The 21,488-nt window shown below is 33.1% G+C and overlaps 1 protein-coding gene across 1 annotated transcript; it reads right to left on the reverse strand.

Moving 5' to 3' along the window:
• Window positions 1-1,320: 1,320 nt before the first annotated feature.
• Window positions 1,321-21,363, reverse strand: LOC134279794 (cytosolic carboxypeptidase 6-like). The gene is made up of 13 exons (XM_062762211.1): window positions 21,332-21,363; window positions 19,604-19,729; window positions 19,033-19,157; window positions 18,287-18,381; window positions 16,697-16,913; window positions 16,463-16,592; window positions 16,102-16,216; window positions 15,131-15,239; window positions 14,726-14,928; window positions 5,181-5,293; window positions 3,729-3,995; window positions 3,142-3,190; window positions 1,321-1,542 (listed from the first exon to the last, which is right to left on the reverse strand). The coding sequence occupies exons 1-13, from the start codon at window positions 21,354-21,356 to the stop codon at window positions 1,422-1,424; spliced, it is 1,695 nt and encodes a 564-aa protein (XP_062618195.1). The 5' UTR covers window positions 21,357-21,363; the 3' UTR covers window positions 1,321-1,421.
• Between the last annotated feature and the right edge of the window lie 125 nt (window positions 21,364-21,488).

A 21,488-nucleotide genomic window follows, 5' to 3' on the forward strand; every position in this document is an offset into this window, starting at 1 on the left:
CAAAATGATTGTGAATATATTAAATACAAATTCAAAATTTACTATGTTGCTGAAATATTTTAAGTTGTATGTCTTTATTTATTATCTCACTTTAATTCTAAATCGACAACCGGAGTACAATTATGCATCATTTTCCCTCCAAAGCGTGATGCATTACTAAATACTAGTAAATTAGGTCTTGTCAATTGTATAGTTGTATACTAGGTTACCTTCAAATCTGTCAAAAGTCATCAGAAAATTAGCATTCTGAGATTACATAAACTTATGATAAATGATGTAGGTATTCAATTATTGATATCATATACACTAACATAGGAAAATTGTGGCCCTATATTCTAACAAAAGAGAACAGAAGTTATGATGTGAATTTTTAATTGAAAACCCTCAAGAGAAACGTAAACTATAAGCTTTAAACCATATTTTTGCAATGTATATGTTTTTCTGACCTTGCCCTTTGAAATTCTACATCAAAAGAGATTTTCTTTAGAATTAAGAATATTAAAATATGGATTTGTGTAAAATTTCAGTGCAAATGCTCAAATATCATTTCGTAAGGAAAGAGTTACACACAGACAGATGGACGTATAGATCCAAAAGGATAATTAATAATAATAAATGTAAACTCCATGAAAAAAAAACACTTGGACCATGGTTTGATGAAATGTCAACAAAATCATAATTTAAAAGGTAAAACCTTCGCTTTGTGCATCAAAGTGGTTGAGCATTAAAAAAATAATAATAATCTTCACATTTCTGGTTTGGAGCACATCAATAAATATGGTTATGTACTCTTGGAGGGAAAAAAATCACAGAAACATATGATACATGGAACATAAAATAGATATAAAGTTGTTTTGTTTGATTATTCGTAAATGAACATTTAATTAAGTTGATTTCAAGTTTGATCACAAGTGTTGTTGAGAGAGTGTTGACATATTCAAGAAATTGGCACAACTTAAAAATGGTACATGTTTTGCTCGTCCTCAAATACAATAAATAAAACTATACATAGTGTAAAATAACAATGTCTGTGGCCTTACACAAATGGGTAGCCATAACAAATATAAATTATTACTTAAATATATCACAGTCCAGTGTCATTCTATCATGTAGATAAAAAATTAACAGTTTACAACAAATTGTGGTTTTACAAAAATAACCTCATGATCATATGGTACATGTATTTCATTCAAAGTAGCTTTGTTGATGACAAAAAATTGTCAGAATGCCTATCATTTTTATGCCCATAATTTTAAAAAATGCCGTTTCAAAATGAGAATCAATGTGACATGACATGCAGAGCAATTTCTTATACTATGAAATTCATCATATATCAGGTGATGATTGCATTGAATATGTAATACATTGCTACATTCTGAGTGGAATTAAACAGTTAATTAAGTCTATTAATTAACAGAGTATCAGTATCGTCGACTTTCCTTCAGTTGGAGACGGATTGATGAGGACGATTCTGAGAAAGCATTGCTGCTATTGATGCTAAAGTCTCTTTGGTAAGATCTGCGAATGCTACGTTCCTCAAATCTACAAAAGTAAAGTATTGTATGTTACATTCACATAAAGGAATGACATTTTCTCTCAAATCAATTGAATAATCTCTGAATAAATGAAAAAGAAACAATTTTTTCAGTCTTTAAAATGGTCAAGAAAATTAATTTTCAACCATCACCACTCTGTGGTTTAGTGTGCTACAACAAAACAGAGATAAACTTATTTTACTGGAAATGGTAAATAGACAGTTATTTGTATTCAAAATGTTATGTGTGAGCTATTACATACTTCTAATACAGTGCTCAAGTAAAAATAAAATAATAATCTAAAATATTGAAGAAAATATAAAAATGTAAGTGAAGATTACCACACAAACTGCTCACTACTCACCGGACTACTTTTATAACAATTATGTAGGAATTAACCAAGAATAAAATTTATATACACCTTCAGCACCGTAGTTCTGAAAGATTTCACACTAATATTACAATGCGGTTTATTTGCAATGTTTGAAGTATACTGTGGGATCATTATATACTTCTTCATGGCTCAGTTTTATAGGATCTCATTCAAATATTTGCATCCTCCATGAATGAAAAAAAGTGGTTACAAATTCCTTTTGAAAGTATGCAAATACATGAAAATGCATCCCCACGGACCTGTAAAATTTACACAATCCATGAAAATTGACCCCCAGGAATTTTTGATTTACTGTAAATCACTACAGTTTCGCGACAACTTATTTTCGCAACTTAACTAGTTGGTATTTATTAGAGAGACAAAATTTTTGCGAGCTGTGGCTTCTGTTGTATATAAACATTAATAATACATGTGTACAAATATTTTTTGTGAGCAGACAGACTTGCATAATTTTGCGAAAATAAAGTTCTTGCAAATAAAAAGTGATTTACAGTAATAACAATTTCATAGGTGATGGAACAAACTTTGATCTGAAAAGATGAGCATACCAGAGAAGATGTAAAAGAGAATTACAGTTGCAAAATATTCCAAATAATATATGAACACTTTAAAAAGAGGAAAGGTGTTATAGTGTGGCTTGAAGTAATTTATTTAGTATTATTATCGAACAGTTGTTATATAGTTTACGTATTGATATAAAAAAAATTTAAACTCTTTGATTCCAGGTAAGGAAAAATGAAAAGAGGAAGAAAAAAGCAGATGGTTAATATGATATTTGTTATGTTACGGTGAAAGCAAGTGATGTTGCTACCAAAGTTTTATACCACAGGTCTGATAATTTTATAATTTTATAGACATGTTATGGATCAAATTTTAGTCTTTTTTAACAGGGATGTTGTGCATATATAATATATAAATATTGGTATGCAAACTGTGCATTAATGTTCTCTCATGCACCAAAACAAGGTACCATTGTTTTCAAAAAGAATGTAAAGAACCATGAAAGTAGTTCATATAGCACATGGTTATTTTTAGCACAGATGTTTTAGACCTCTTCTTAAACATACAAAATATTCCAAATATTTTGTTTAACAGGATCAGATCTAAGAAAGAAAGGCTACCCATACCAACAAAATACACCATTTTAAGGAGGAGAGGTATATGATCAATAAAATAGCTATATGGAGAAATGACCTCCTGCTAGAATTTTACCTGTCAGTGTTTTGAGTAAGAGAACGTTGCTGGTTTAACCCTAGAAAACCTATATACAAGTATACAGATAAGTCGTCACAATCTCAATTGTCTCCCTTGAAAATGCATTCACTATACAAAATTTATAAGTAATATGAGTAATAGTGTACATTGTAACACCCATTCATGATAAATTATGTATAATATTTATCTAAATACATGTAAATACTAAATATATTTCACCATCAGAGCCCATAATTCCATGTACCAAAGAAAAATTCATAAATCCACATTCCAAACTAAAATTTAAAACCCAAATCTTGATGTTCAGATTTCAGAAGTGAATTTTTCCCTTCCAACAGATTCCCAAATCATTTTATAGATATTGAATTTATACCTCAAAAATAGTCATCACATCTGGTTTTACTACAAATTACAATCAGATTCCTTGATTGCTTTCAATGCCATTGAAAGATTTTCTTTATTAATATCGAAGATTTTCTTTAATATCAAATAATACATCTGAAATTTTTCTGCTAATATTTCAATCATTTGAATGCAAACTGGTTTTATTTAGTTTCAGCAAATACCGGTAAGCTGCCACTTACCAATATCCTCCTCCTTCATTGATTCCTTGATTGCTTTCAATGCCATTGAAAGATTTTCTTTATTAATATCGAAGATTTTCTTTAATATCAAATAATACATCTGAAATTTTTCTGGAGGGTCTGTGTTTGACCTTTCTGCCTGTCGGTCTCGGATGCTGAATCGCCCTGGCTTCGGTACAATACTACTGCTGGGTTTAGCACTGATTACATTAACTAACTTGTAGTAGTCTAGAAAAGTTCTGGCTAAATTCCTGCCAAGTTTCATATCTGAATGTTGTTTAAGGAATCGAAAGGAAACATCAAGGCTACTAATTATTAACTTTTGAGCAAAAAGGAGAAAAGTATGATTTGGAAGAGGGATTACAAACTTCATTACCACAAACTTCATTGTTCCTCTCAAGGGGGTAAAAAAGGAGGTCCATGGCCCACCTTGTTACAGTTTACATGCGTAAATCATAGAAGGGTGGGGCTTCAATAGGAAATCAAAGTTTTGCACAGATAATAATGGGAAATCTGCTGGGCTATATACCAGTAGTAATGCATGTTTGTTTGTAAATGTCCCTCTCATGAATTTTTCATTCATATGGAGACATGGCGCCACCACTTACCAGTAAAGAACTACATATTTTGACCTATACTCATCACTCAGAGCCATTGAGCAGTGAGGGATCTCTTTCGTGCCAGCACCTACTCCTTATTTCAAAGGACTGGTCTCCACATCCCACAGACTAACTCCTTACTCTGCAACTTCAGAACAGATGCTTTGCCTGCTTGGCAAAGTGGTAGAGCATCTGCTCTAGAGGCACAGAGTAAGGAGTTGAGCCATACATAAAGGATCTGAATCCCACTGAGGAATGTGGAGACCAGGGGCAGGCATTTTACAAAAGAACTTACGACTAAGACCAAAAACTTCAGATGATTGTAAAATCTTGCAAACTTAATAATTCTCTTCAAAATTATTTGTGTAAAAATATCTTACCACATTTCTTTTAAAAAGTTTAAAATAATTTTCTATATAATGTTTATTAAAAAGTAATATGAAGAATTAAATTTGGTCTTAAGTCGTAAGTCCTTTTGTAAAACGGGCCCCAGTCCTACAGATGAGACCATATAAACTGTTATCCTGTGTAGCAGTAGATGCTGGCACGAAAATGATCCCTCACTGTTCCTGTCTGAGTGTCTAGTGCCAAGTATAGGTCAAAATTTATAGATCTCCATTTGAAATGTTCACAGACAGGTGCCAGGAACACCCTTTGATGAGAGAAAGCTCCCTTTAGACCTTGGCTCAGATGAGCTTAAACGTTCACATCTGTTCTAGATCCATGCTTTTGTTTACACAGGTATTGCCTATAAAATGTGCTATCAAATCACTGAATAATTTTTTTTTCTATAAGGACTTTTCCCAATGTATAACAGAGTTATCTTTCTTTGACTATGGCTTTTTAAGGATACATCCCTCCTCAGTGTATGGCAGGGCCTGGCTTGATGCATTGGTCTGATAGCTGAAGAAAGACACTTCTAATGTATAGCAATGAGAATTCTCATCCAAACATCCACCCAGTGTTCTGAAATAGAATGAAATAAGAATTTAATTATAAACATGCTAACTACTTAAAATTTAATCATCTCATTTAGTATTTATATCATTGTGGTACAGGTGTTGAATATTGTACATGTTTATTGGGTACTTCATGGGTAATGTAGATACATGTACTTTAACATTCTGAAGTTAGGACCAAAATAATGTATTAATTGGTTTACAGATGCATCACTACCAGTTAATATATCAAGCTCTCAATAGTTCAGTTTACTAAAGAGCTGGCTCAGTACACCAATGGTCCCTATCAAGTTCTAGTACTAGCACTAGCAGAAACTTTTTTTTTTTTTTTACCAAGTTTGATATATTTTATGCTCAGTGCCTAAAACTATACTTCTTGCAAAAGAATATACATGAACAGATGCCTGTCTGTCATTAGGAAATATTTACATTCAGTGTAATTTTCTTTATAAAATCCATAACAAATCCACGACATTCAAATCTCTATAACACACACGAAACCTTGTCACCACGCATATACACAGTAGGGACTATATGCATTTTCAATACTCTAGAACACCAAAATGTACATTGTTTTGACACAATTTAATAAATAACCAGAAGTCTCTGTCGAGACTGTAGCTCTACTGGTTTATACTTATAACAAAGGAAGAGAAAAGTAGCTGTTGGGACTTGAAACATTAAAACAGCAATATATGGAATAATGATCCTTGATTGAGTCACTTTTTGTGGCAATATTGCAATAAGACTACAACTGTAGGAGTAGCTTTTAATAAAATTTTAAAGAATTTTCAATTTTCGTTACCATGGCAACATCATTCATCAAAATGAAAACAATAAAAACTATAATGTATCTTAGTGTATTCTATCCGCATACCACATTATATCATAATCAAACTAAAACTGTATTTCTAATAGCATTTTTAAATTAATATAAGGAAATTTATATTTTAGTTACCACGGCAACACCGTTCATCAAAATCAAAAACCAATGCAAAGCATTATGTATCTTAGCATAGTCTACTTGTGTACCAAGTTATATTGAAAGCAGACCAAAACTGTAGGAGAAGTAGCAGTTTGAAAGCATCTCAAATTTCTCAGTAATTTCTATTTTTAGTAACCATAACAACACCGTTCATCGAAATCAAAAACTGATCCACAGAATTATGTATCTTAGTGTAGTCTACTTGTGTGCCAAGTTATATTGAAATCAGACTAAAACTGATAACTGTAGGTGGAGTAGCAGTTTGAAAGCATTTCACAGAAATTTCTATTTTTAGTAACCATGGCAACACTGTTCATTGCAATCAAAAATCAATGCACAGAATTATGTACCTTAGTATATTCTACTTGTGTGCCAAGTTATATTGAAATCAGACCAAACCTGTAGAAGGAGTAGCATTTTGAAAGCATTTCAAAGAAATTTCTATTTTTAGTAACCATGGCAGTACTGTTCATCGCAATCAAAAACTGATGCACAAAATTATGTATCTTAGTATATTGTACTTATGTGTGCCAAGTTATATTGAAAACGGAACAAAACTGTAGGAGGATAGCATTTTGAAAAATTGTTTACAGACAGACAGACGGACGGACGACGGATGCATTACTTTCGCATAAGCTCTTCTGGTCTCTGACCAGTAGAGCTAGAAATTAACCCTGTTTAATTAACGTAAAAATACAACAAATGTGTGTTTAAAATTAATTTGTCACTTTTTTTCTTCGCAATGTTCGTTTGCATTATTTAACTTTGCAACGTCACATACGGTTCTTACATCTATAAAGCACACCAGTTTGAAGGGCGCTAAATTCACATTAAAAATTATAGAAATAAACAATTATGAAGAAGTATAATTAGAGAATGTAAATTATCAATTTGTCGGCACGGCCAAGTGTGTTATATGACCGAAGACATCCCAAAATATGAATTCAATGCTTTAAGGTTCTTAGTAGAGCAGTTTAATAATAGTTTATAAGCAAGAGGAGAGGTACTAAATGAGCACTTATTAGTTTTTAAAAAAAAAAAAAAGAAGCTGCCCTTGATTGGACAGGACACCACAATGTCTACTTGTCTAAAAACTGAAACCAAATAGTTTTCATCATATCTATAAACTTTGGTTGTTTGCTTAAAGCTATCTAATTGCCCAAAAAGCCCTTTGTAAGGGATAGGGACAAATACTCTCAATACTTGTGACATTGGTCTTGTCTATATGACCTTGAGTTAGGGTCATCAGACATCTTTAATTGTAACACAATTCTGTGCCAAGTAAGAGCATATACAATATTCCTCTGTAAAAATAAGAGCAAAGTAGAGATTTATACACTGACAAGACCTCTTTTTTTGAATGACATTGATGACCTTGACCTGGTTATTCTCACAAAATAGGTTAGAGGTCAAGTGTAACAATGATCAATTTTATGATGTTTTATTTTAAACTAACTATGCTAAGGTGAAATAATACTATGCTATATATTGGCACAATGAACTATTTTGAAAAGTAAGGTCAAGTCCATCTCAAGGTCAGTAATCATGGTACATGTATTTTACAAATGAAGTTAAAGTCCAAGCATATCTACAAAATACCAAATTCATTCCACCTATAGTTATCAAGATACAGGTTATGACTGTGGGACAGATGGACAGATAGTTTGATACAGACAGCTAAACAGACACACAGACCAGGGTAAAGTGGTCTTTAAGTTTCACTTAGCTTTGCAGACAGCACAAAAATGTTCTGAATTCAATCAAAACTAGAAATTACAATAAATAACACAGACAGACAGGAAGAAAAATGTAAATAATGACAAAGCTTTAATTCAGTAAAACAGGTCATGAAAAAAAAAATCAAAAAGCTCAAATACTGAAGTATTTACTTTTAAAGCAAGTGAAGAATGCACATTTTTTAGGAAATAAAAACTCAATCATGATTGACAGTGTCAAATTATTTACATCCTCAACAGATTACATGAGAAACAAACATCTGCATGAAAGTACTTGATGACCTGGGATGAAGATGCACAGTAGACCACGGGAAACTAACGTCATACTGACGTCACATCCTTACTATGACATCACATTTCATTCATGAATGTAGATGATTGTAGGCAATTAGCAAGGGATATGCTTGTACATGAGGAAGTTTTGACATAATTTCGTTGTAACCTGCATCTTTTGGCATGTGAATTTAATAACTCTAGGATGCTGTTTCTAGGTGTAGCTCATAAAGAAATAGCAGAACATCTGTAACTCACTGGTTTGAAAAAAATGGATGGATTTCTACCCTAATTTCCCTAGATAAATACAGGAACACTATCATCAAGTACATGTATACTAAAACCTAACACTTTTTCTGGACACATTAAGCCCCCCCCCCTTCCCTAAAAAGGAGTACAGGTACCTCTAATTAGCAAGGATTCATATGTAACCTGAGATGTCAAAGATTTATGCAATTCAGCAAAAAAAATTCATTAATACATTAGACATATAGAACCTAATCACCAATGTAAACTTCCTAATGGGTCAACATTCACATTAACTTTAAATTATGCATTTCAATATTTTAAATACGGTCAGACAGTGCAGACACAATTTATTTGTTTTGCTCAATTTTCTTTTCCTCTTTTTCAGTAATAAAAGGATGGTCTACACTTCAACACTCCCCTGTATTTGTATAATAATCTCTCCTAACCAAAAAAAAAAAAAAATGGACGTTTAAACTAATCAAGTTGCATGAACATTTTCCAATAAAAAATTGCTTTTAGCATGTATGCAAACTTGTAAATCGATGTTGCCATTTCAAATATTGGTTTAGCCACAGTGTCTGACAAAAGCATATTGATCAAATCTATGAAAAATCACATTTAAACAGTTTAATAACAGCAATTTAAAGCGGAAACTGCAGGAATTTCTGTCCTATTATGTGATATTGTCCATCCTGTGTTACAGTGTGGGTTTATTGGCTAATCAATATTCGATATTAAACCACTGCTTAGTTAGCCCTGTTTGTTCTTGACATGAAGCACAGCAAAAAGCAACAAAAATTGACAAAAGCTCAGCGAAAAGTATAACTATAATTGACACCAAACAATGGTTGTAAAGACACCTGTAATTGAGGAATTATAATTTCTACAAATAGAGACCTTATTTGTATTCAAACACTGTCATTTTATGCCCATATGTTGCTGACCTTTGCTTGCTTTACCATTGATTATTCCGTTTATGGAACACAGATTTCTGTGTGTCCTGGCTAGGTAGTAATTCTACAGGATACAAACTAACCCACTCACACTGTAAGACTGACACTCTTGTTCTATACTTCTAGACTTAATACATTTGATTCTTGCAACGTGCTAAGCAATATAAAGAAAATACAGTTGAATTTTGGTATCTCAAGCACTGATATCTCAGTACTGTAATGGATATGTCAAATTGATTTGGAAGTCCAAGCCCTTATTCTTTAAGAATTAAACCTTGATATATATCTTTAATATTTGGATACCTCAAATTCTTTTTCTCAGACTTGTTGAGTTCAAGATAATAAGATTTAACTGTAAATTATATGAAACAGGGATTGAAGTGATTTAACAAAACAGTAAAGCAGTAATTTGCTTTCTCTTCTTAGTGTTGATGAAAAAGATCAAGGGATTGTCAAACATTATGCCCTTGGAGAGCCAATCTGTTAACCTTTTACCTTTTACTAAGTTCTTAGCCATACACCAATACACAAAGTACTGAGTCAGACCTTGACCTTTGCCCAAATTTGATATTTCTATATTAAATTCTGTTTGATAGCTATGACCATGGTTTAACCTGTGTAGGCTGACAGAATGTTCAATAACAATACTTAAAGCATCTGATTTTGTGTAAAAAGGTTTACATCTTATCCGAGTCCCCATCGCTCAAATACGATTTACTGTGATGAATGTATACCATTCTAAGAAACTGTTCAATATGATCCATCATTATACAATGCCTTTAGGATAAAACACAATAGAGACAAACACATTCGACTATCATGCCAGACCATATCATAAATTATTAAATCTAAGGGAGAACACTTACAGGATAAAAAAGACCAAATCATTACTCTTGTCTCATAAAATCAAAGGACTCTCAGTATCTGATGTTCTGGCATCAATTAATGATTACGGGAAAAACATAAAAGTCAATTAGCTAGCTAAAGTTGTTGTAGAAATTGCATCACTATATACAACCAATTTCTGTCTCTGTTTCCTTCACCAGTGACGTCAATGTAATGCTTTCCGTGGGCTTTTTCTCATTATTTATTTATTGTTCTGTCAAAAACGGCATAGTATATCAACTTTCCGCTTGCACCTTTTTTTCTATTATTCTTTTAGCAAAATTGACCAAATGTGATTTTATTTTTCTACCAAGGATAAATGAAATCAAGTCCCAGACCTCATTTTTATTGTTTACATTCTGCTCAATGACTCTTAACCTTCTTAATGCATACAATATTAACCTTCCACTATCACCCTGATGTTAAGGTAATTTCATAAAAAAAACGAAGATTTGGCTTCAAATTTTATGGATGCAGTAACTGATACTTAGGAAAACTGAAGGGTATCGCATCGCTTTTTAGCTAATTACACTTTATGGTCAAAACACATAAAAGGATATTGATTTCTGGTTCCTGAATACCATCACATCATGGGAATTATCCGTGGCCGAACAACGGCATGAATATATGAAATATTGACAAGATCTGTGTACTCAGATTACCTCCCGAGTTTCTCGTCGGGGGTTCCTAAAATTCAAAGACATGATTTGCTCCATTTAAAGGAATATGGAACCATCTGTAGAACTAATGGAATTTTTCTCCAAAGTAGAATAAAACCAGAAAAAAATAAAACAAATTTAGCATTAGAGACTTTCCAGTCCAACTGATAGAGAGTTGAAGGAACTTTTTTTAGGAGATGTATTCAGACATCTGCAATTTCGATCTCCATGGCAATCTGTTTCATTTCCTTAGCCACTCATTGAAAATGATCACAGAGAAAAAAAATTCTGATACACCTGGAATAAAGATTGTGTGTCAGTATCAGAAAAATATTAGATCTATTTCTTTGAAAGTCATTGCACAAATTTTGAGGGACAAACTTTATGGTATAATGCTGCGCTGAATTTCAGGTGCTGTCACAGTTTTTGTACAAAACTGAGAAGAATTGCTGCCTAGATCCATCCTGCGGACAAAATTTTTAAACTTGATATATTCAGCGGTAAACAGAGATATACTACATTTACATTTTCAAATATCATCAAATAAAAAGATAGGCAATCATGGTAAGAGAGTCTATATGATAAAATTAATAACTTTTTTCCCCAAAACTAGCAAAATAGTCTAACAGTAATATAATTCAGTCAAAAGTATGTCAAACGTAATGAATATACTTGTTCTGTAAGTATCAAGGCACAGTGCATATAATGGCAAAGTCCATGCTTTCAGCAAAGGGAGACTAATAATACAAAACAATTGTTTGATATTAACCCAATATCACACTGTTCTGATCAGACCTAGAGTCCCTAATATCTATAGCGAATTGCTCTATCAACTTAAGACATTTTTACTGGAGTGAGACAGAAATATGTAAAACTCTATATTTATCATAAGAAATGAACGGTATGAACTTTGATGCACCAGATGCGCATTTCGAAAAATAATGTCTCTTCAGTGATGCTCAGCCAAAACAAATAAAAAAGATAAAGAAGAGAAAAGTAACAGCCAAAATCCGAACAAGGACCAGAGCTATGCCTGAGGGAGATACGTCCTTTATTTCTAAAATTTATCACATTAAAATTTATATATCCGTTTCATGCTAGCACTGGAGTACTAGACGAAACTGGGCTTATGGATACCCTCTAAAAGTCCACCAGCAGAGGCATATTACTAACATTAATTTTCAGTTATAATTCTCTCTTTGCTACAAGGATATCTCATTTTTTTATTTGTAGGCACACATAACCAAAAAAATTTGCATGAAGGCCTATCTAGAATTTATTTTACTTTAAAAATATACATGTACATTACATGGGGAGGGTAGCCTGGTTTTTTTTTACAAATTGTAAAAAAAATAAAATTGGACTCCCCCTTTTAAAAGGAATATTTTTACTCTCTCTGAAGATAAAACCATGGAAACACCATTCACAAACTTGAGAGAAAGCAAGTTTGGGGTATTTGTATCAAATAATGAAATTGATAATCACGTACATAACCACCCCCACGTGTAGTTTTGAAACGTAACGTTTATGTGATAAATATAGTATAATAGGCCCCTATGTGTTTTATAAAAAAATCAAAAAACAACAAACCCTTTCATGAACTGAATATTTGATAAACAAACAGTCACAGCATTTTGAATGTTATATATCTAATTTAGTTAGCATGGCTACTATATATCACTACAACGGTCACACAGTCAATATATTACTTTGTTATACCCTTATAAATATCATTCTATATATTTATTACTTCTAAAAAGTCCAACAAAAGAACTGCTTATTACGTCGGTCTAACAATTTCACTATTGACCGGTCTTACATAAGAATTGTTAGACCGCAACGTCACTCGTCTGTTACGTCACAATTAATTAATCATCGTGAAATATCGGCGACGCGAAAATAGCCGAAGTTAAGCGCTACAAGAGTTGTTGCTAGGCTAACAGCTAGGTAAGGAAGAAGGAAAGAGTATATTTTGTGATAAATAATTTTTGTGATACAATAGATATATAATGGATTTTTTTCTTTCTCAGCTTGATGTGTTATATTTACTGAAGAAGCCATAATTTTCCATACAAAATAATTGATAATATAGGGTGTATTGATTAAATGATCACTCTTAAGTGAGCAGTGAAGGATATAACAAAACAGTTATAGACTGGGATTCGGGCAACATATGATTTGTTGGACCTGAAGGTGAAAATCTTGCCCTTGGCCTGCGGCCTCGGGCAACATTTTCACCTTCAGGTCCAACAAATCATATGTTTATACCCAGTCAATAACGTTATAATGTTGCCAATGTTAAATTTAGCCTTATATTTGTGTTACCGTGAAACGACCTTTTTCAAAATAACTAGCAAAATGTAGCAATATAAAAAAATCTTTAGAGATCAATTGTATAAACAAAACTGTATATATTGTATCTATAAAACAAAGCTTATTTATAAAATTTTTTTTTGGGACTTTTTAACGCACTTGTACATATGGAATAAAGATTGTGTGTCTGTATCAGAAAAATATTAGCACTTTGTCCAAACGTATGACTTGACATAAATGGTAATCTATGTTCACAACCTCCATCAAATCTAAAAAGATATTTGAAGGATATTAAGATCACAATTTGATATCCCTGCCCTCATATGCGTATAATGGCAAAGTCCATGCTTTGCAATGGGAAACCCCTAATATCTGTCCATTAAAGTGTACCAGAAGTCTCTGTTGAGACTGTAGCTCTACTGGGTTGTACTTATAGCAAATGAAGAGAAAAGTAACAGTTGGACATGAAATTTTGCAACAGCAATAGATAAATTCACGATCCTTGATTTAGTCTCTTTTTGTGGCAATATTTGCAATCAGACTAATCTGTAGAAGGAGTAGCCTTTTTAAAAAAAAAATTACAGAAATTTTTATTTTAGTAACCATGGAAACACCATTCAAGAAAACAAAAACTGATCAAAAGAAAAATGTATCTAAATGTAGTCTACTTTTGTGCACTGAAATTAACAAAAGGTATATAATAAATTGGAATCCAAAAACTATGTATCTTAGTGTATTCTACTTCTGTGACAAGTTATATTAAAATCAGAACTAAAGGAGGAGTAGCATTCTGAAAAAGTGTTTACAGACAGATAGACAGTTGGACAATGGACATCTTACTATCGATGAAATCTTTAGTCTCTGACCAGTATATAGAATTAAAAATAGGTGCACAATTGCATGAGGTAATAAAGATTCTGTGAAAGTCTCAATTTTACGGAGTGTTATAGGAGAATTTGCGGCGAAATGTCTATCCCCCTTTCCCAATGTACAGATGTAACAGATGAACAATATCCTCATCACTTAATACCCCCTCACCCTCCTTTTTCAAGCAGAGAGAAACCAAATACAGGACAAATACTCAGAATTCTTATCATCACATTCTCTGTATCTTTATGTTGAAATTTTGTTGTCCATCATGACAACATCTTATGATCACCTTATTGTTCAGCGAGTCATATCAATTTGATTTCAATATGTTATGTATATGCAGACAATAAAAAATGGCTTACTCAATATATGATCCATCCTGCTAATCCTAGCTATTCCTTAAGGTATAAACCTAAATTTATCCTGATTAGCAGACTTTCTCTGTTTGGTTGCACAACTAACCACTCCAAAGATGGAGAAGAAAAATCAAACCCTGTCATGGGGTAAATTTCTTACCTCCTCCCAGTTCCTGCTTTGACAGCGTCTCTGTTAAAATTGGTGTTTGCCAGTGAGAAATCCTCAGCATTGGTACACAGAAGTCGTGGAAACACAGAGTGTCTCTCTACCCTCTCTAAATCATCGTAGGTGTTGCCGTACATAAAACCATTCATTAATGTCGAGTGTGCATGCAAGTCTACGAAAAAGTCTATTGAATGTTTCTGAAAACAAATTATAAAAATATCAAAATTAATTTTAGCATGCATTATATTTTATACATGACAAGAAGAGACAAAGTCTTTAGTATATACATGTATAAAAAGCTGTATATGCAGTGCAGAATATAACTTTCCATCGCTTTACACTTATCATGCTCATATATAATATTGAAAAAAAATTTTAAGAGAGATAAACTAGTCTTACACTGCGATCTAGTTCCATCAGGAGATTTTTGGTAGCGTATAAAGTAGGATGTGCCCACGGTGAAGGTTCACTCCAATGACGATTCAAATCAAAACCCATTAATGAACATCTGAAATAGGGCAAAATTAATTACATTTGAACTTCCATAACTTAAACATTGGTAAGTCAAATACCAACAATATGTCAAAGTAAGTTAAAAATCCTCAACATTTTCTGAAAGTTTTTTAAAACCTTAATATCTTTGCTTTAAACAAGAGATGTTTGTCAAACACTTATGCCCCCTCCCTCAAATAATTGGATTTTTTCTCTAAGTCCAAAGGACATATCTCTGTCAAAAATGGCTCAATGGTACCCAAAACATAAGTCGACCTAGACATTCTTATAAATCAGTATACCAAATTTCATTTCAATATGAGCAACCTATGCAAAGAAAAAGAACAGAAACTGCAAATAATTGGAATTTTTTTTTTAAGGACAACCGTCATAACTCTGTCCAAAATGGTTCGATTGTATCCAAAACAAAACTTGGTCTAGATATTCTTATGATACATCTGTATACCAATTTTCATTTCAATATGTGCAACCTCTGCAAAGAAAAAGAACAGAAACTGCAAATAATTGGAATTTTTCTGTAAGTCCAACTGGCAGAACTCTGTCCAAAATGGCTCGATTGTACCCAAAACAAAACTTGACCTAGATATTCTTATGATACATCTGTATACCAATTTTCATTTCAATATGTGTAACCTCTGCAAAGATAAAGAACAGAAACTGATGGTGGACTAACCTACTGCCCGACAGAGTTGACAGCAAAGCAATATGCCCTCCCTTCTTTGAAGGGTGCCATAAAAATATCATTCCTGACCATAGTTATTACAAAAAGTACTAGGTTTAATGTCTCCTTTTGTATTTAAAATGGACATCAAGTTTTCGTTTATAAAACACCTTAGTATGACACGCATAAAACATACCTGTAATTTCCTAAGTATACACCATCTGGATTTAGCATTGGGACTATTTTGAATACTATGTGTTCTCGAAGGATTTTGGCTATTGGATGATTGCTGATTAGAAAATCTATGAATCCTGCAAAAAAATTAAAATCTTGGTGACCTTCCAGTTTGATTCATATTAAAATATGATTTTTCAATTGTATGAAAACGGTAACTGTAATTTCCAACAAAACTTGAATCAAGAAAACAGTGCACAACAATAAGACGTGAAATTTCTTTTTTTTACTGAGTTATATAAGATCCAGGAAAATTTTTTTTTTTCTATAAAAATCTATTTCCGAAATAAGAAAGATAGGAGCTGTTGACACGATATCCTGACCTTGACAGCAGTAGGAGGCGGGGGTTTCCCCAGGGTGAACACGAGCTGATATAAACACAATACGGTTAGTTTCCTCAGGTTCCAAGTTGTCTGGATGCGTGATTGTTATCAAATCAAGTCGTCTTTGTTGCTGTTCAAAGAAACGATTACAAAATCTTACTATTGTCCTCTAAAGGCTAAATATTCTGTTTCCACTTCAATCTTGAAATATAATTTTGCAGCAGATGATCTTACCACAGTTAAACACAGCAGCTCTCGCTGGAAGAAATCCATCCCTTTCTTTTCAAGGTTATCCAGATAATTCTGTAATCGGGTGTAAGAGTAAGGGTAGCAGTAGGCAAACTGGTAAACATCGTCCTCGCGGTCGAAGCAGAATGAAAATGACATGACATAATTCTTTCTGTGGTCTGGACATCTGTAGTAATATACATGCTTCGCAGGTATCCTTGTCCTATTCCAAGTAACGTCATATTACAAGAGGCCCATGGGCCACATTGCTCACCTGAGCACTAAGGGTAGGAAAAAGTAGAAAATGGCTTTTTATTGTAAAGTTTAAATCCAAAAGTAGTCCCATGACCAATCATGGATTTGCTATTTTCAAGAAAATGATTTTTAAAGAATTTTCCTATATATATCTTTAAAAACTTTGGTCGGCCATTTTGGCCCCGCCCTACCCCGGGGGGTCATGATTTGAACAAATTTGAATCTACACTACTTGAGCATGCTTCCATATAAATATGATGAATTATGGCTTTGTCATTCTTGAGAAGAAGATGTTTAAAGAATTTTCCTATATATTTCTATGTAAAACTTTGGTCGGCCATTTTTGCCCGCCCTACCCCCGGGGTCATGATTTGAACAAACTTGAATCTACACTACCTGAGCATGCTTCCATATAAATATGATGAATTATGGCTTTGTCATTCTTGAGAAGAAGATTTTTAAAGAATTTTCCTATATATTTCTATGTAAAACTTTGGTCGGCCATTGTGGCCCCTCCCTACCCCCGGGAGACATGATTTGAACAAACTTGAATCTACACTACCTGAGGATGTTTCCCCATAAGTTTCATCTTTCCTGGCACAGTGGTTCTTGAGAAGAAGATTTTTAAAACATACCACCAAATTTTCACTAATTCTCAATTATCTCCCCTTGAATGAGGGCGTGGCCCTTCATTTGAACAAACTTGAATCCCCTTCACCCAAGGATGCTTTGTGGCAAGTTTGGTTGAAATTGGCCCAGCGGTTCTTGAGAAGAAGTCGAAAATGTGAAAAGTTTACGGACAGACAGACGGACAGACAGCTAGACAGACAGCCGGACGCCGGACAAAATGTGATCAGAAAAGCTCACTTGAGCCTTCGGCTCAGGTGAGCTAAAAATTCAGTCAATAAATAGAAACTATTCGGTCAACTTGTGTAACAACAACAATTGAAATTTTTTCTCTACCCATTTTAAATGGAAATGTGGCAAAATGGGAGAGTACTGAAAATTTAAAAGCTGATTTCACTGAAAATACTTTTTAATGCATGCTAACTTGCTCCTCATATGAATATCTTTATTAACTATCCCATATACATAATTATATATAAAAATAACTACATATGTAATCTATGCTAAATCAACTTAATCAATCTGCTTGTCAATCTGGAATGTTGTTTTCTAATTTGGGGGAAAATGACTAGTTTTCAATCAGGATTATTTTAATCTGTCTTTTACTATAGACCCACAAAAGCCCTATTATATTCTATGGACAAAAATCAAAAACAAACTTTTATTTCAATGGGCTGAAAAGGAAAAATAAATTGTATGCTATTTACTACTAACCATTTCTGCCTGCTTGTGGATTTCAGCAAGGGTGACATGCCCTCTCTGTATAAGGATTTAGTTTTACTGAAGTTGACAATATTGAAAATAACTCTCTGAAAAAGAATGAAAAGGAATCAAGTTCTGAAAAAAAGCCCGATCTTTTTGCAAATAAAGCCATACTCTTTGTGATTCACAAAGAGCAGTTTTTAAAACAACTACCTGCAATGCAACTGACAAGGCATTTCATCAAATGCAGCTGATTAATAAATGGAGATATGTTACTGCAGAGACAAGTGACACTTTAAGTCATTCCACTCAATATTAAAATGGGTATTGTGTACCTAGAATCATAATTATTGTATGCAGGTAACTTAAAAATTCTAAAAATGCTTAATCAAACTGAAACACCACCTCATCTGTCAGAGACTGGATTTTATTTTTAACTTTTTTCTGTCATTGTTTAGAGATAACAAGATGAATACTTATCAGGAACATCAGAGTACATAATTATATATAATAGCTCTACATAAATTGTCATAAAAATATATATTATGAATGTCCAGTCTCTTTGCACATAACATTGTTCAGGTAATAATATATGTCTGTACTGTGGCTGCATCAAACTGACTGAACTGGCAACAATATGATCAGAGGCAACCAAAGACCCCTAAGCCATATTGCTCACCTGAGCCACCATGGTCCTTTAGCACAGGTGAGCTAAAAAGTTGAGAACATTAGAAGAAGATGAGGAATACATAGCTAACCTGGTCCTGTTTGACATTCTCCACTGTAAAATTGAACCACACTCTGAAGCGTGGATTGCAAGTGTCCGGTCTGATGAAAAGATCGTATTCATATTCTGTTATATAGTCCACTCTTCCCAGATTCCCTGTAAAAAAAAAAAAATCAAATCATCTGTTCAATGGAAAAAGATTCTGTTCCTGATATTTTATTTTTTAAGATAAAAAATATGGTAGCGCTGCTAGCACATAAATTAGCATAAAGCCAAAAACAATTCTGGTCAATGGTATGCAGAATACCTTCAAATAATAGGCATGTGTAACTGGAATTACATTATTCTTAACCAAAATAAGAAAAAAGAAAAAGGAAAGGAAAGAATGATTCTCAAGTAAAATTTCCATAAAATATATTGACTTTGCTCAAATCATAGTACAGATGCTTGATTTCCATAGATAGTTGACTAGTCAATGTGTATTTTGTATTCATGGAGCCTTAGCATATTTTCCAAAAGACAAAATAATATAAAAAGATATCACAATTTCTGAACTGATGACAGAAAAGAATTAGGTGGGAACAAACTCCTTTTTCACTAACCACATTCAAAACAGGCGTCAAAAATCAGATGTCCTTTCTTGGGTCTGCCTGTGTAACCTGGTGGAACTACGGCAAATTTGTTGACATTCCCAACAACGGGTTCATCTGTACTGTCTGTCTCACTGCCTGTAATTTATGATAAAATTTTTTTAATTAACATTGGTTTCCCATTTCTAAGAAAGGAAGGGATTTCCCTCCAGCACAAAGGACAGAGATGAGAGTATATGTACCACAATGGGATGAAAGGATAAGACATTTTGATAGACAAAGAGTTCAAACTCTGTAAATAAAAATATTTGATTAATAATTTATAGTTCATTTCTGCTCCATTTAAGGTTGTATTTATTTGGGAATGGAACATATTTCACTTGAAATCAGCAAGCAAAAAGAGAAGTTGCATGTAGTCTTGCAGAGTAAGTTAAGTTTCAACATCTGATTAAAAATACTTCTCACTATATAGGCTAAATACATTTATTGTAAAATTATTTACTTCTAAATGCAACTTGTCTTAAAAATATACACTTAGATCTTATGAACTTTTTGGAGCCCCCCTAAAAATTACATTTCTAAGGACACCATTTGAGAAAAACAATGGATTGAATTTCTTTTACAGATGATAATTAAACTTCTGTTTACTCTTTAGATTCTGTTTTTAGTCACATACTTTCAACAAATTCATATTTTATGAGTATTTCAATCATTCAATAGGCCAACATGGTACACATGTAGTACTAGTCTCTGGCCTAAATTATGCTGACCAGAATGAAGAGGACTAAACTAAAGTAAAACTAAATCTTTCAATCTTTATTTTTTTTTCCCCTTACAAAAATTAATCAGGTTTCAAAGTTATCAACAATGTAATATTTGGATGCTGTTTTTTCTAAAGGATTTTTGATCTCTTATATCATAATCAAATATTAAGTTTGATTTCTAGTCATAAAAATGTAACAGCTGGAAAAAATGTCGGCCAGACTGGGACTCGAAACCAGGACCTCCCGATAACTGTGGGACTGTACTGCTACCAGCCCAATCCATGTTACACTTTGCCCGTTTTTCTTGAGGTTTAACATCCTGAAAAGTTGAAAACCTTACCAAGACTCTTCTAAACCACCCATGGGTTTTATTTTTGGGCACCAAATGTAACAGGTGGGGAAAAATGTCTGCCAGATTGGGACTTCAACTTGGGACCTCCCGCTAACTGTGCGACTGAGCTACCAGCCAGCTCATGAGGAGATGCCATCAATTTAGGATAACAGCTGATTTTCAACCCTATACCCACTATACAAATGCATATCTTGCTGGGCCCATTTTAGATCAACTTAAAATCTAGTGATTTAAATTTTACACTGATGTATGAACTACTCAACTAAGATACATAGAAAGTCAGATCCTGAACATTTTTGATTTGTGGGGTTTTTTTATGGGTGGGGGTTAAAATATGTTTAAGTAATACAGATTTACTATATTGCCACAGTCACATAAGAAATTTCAGCTTCAGAATTACCCTGACCGCACTGTTGCAATCGGGCAATATCTGCATCATGCAGAGCATGCATGGAGCAAGGACACATAAATATTGGGTATAAATGCTGCATGTGCCATGACCCAATTCGCAAAAATTTACATGGAGTAATTTATTATACAAATTCCAGTAAGACAACTGTACAACTTAGCATCTAAAATGAAAAGATTCAGCAGTATCATGCAACTAAGCAACTGTAAACAAACCAGAGTCGCCTTTCTTGTCCGCCATGTTCCCAAGATCCTACAGAAAATTTATTCATAGGTCAAAGGTGAAAGGCAGAATATTTTATACAGCTTTTGTATATAACTCGCATGTATTCGTAGGGAAATGAATTATTCTTTGTGACAGATAAAAAGTAAC

Source organism: Saccostrea cucullata, unplaced genomic scaffold (genome assembly GCF_032062105.1).
Source record: "Saccostrea cucullata isolate Sc308-1 unplaced genomic scaffold, CSIRO_AGI_Scuc_v1 ctg699, whole genome shotgun sequence".
NCBI classification, from domain to species: domain Eukaryota; kingdom Metazoa; phylum Mollusca; class Bivalvia; order Ostreida; family Ostreidae; genus Saccostrea; species Saccostrea cuccullata.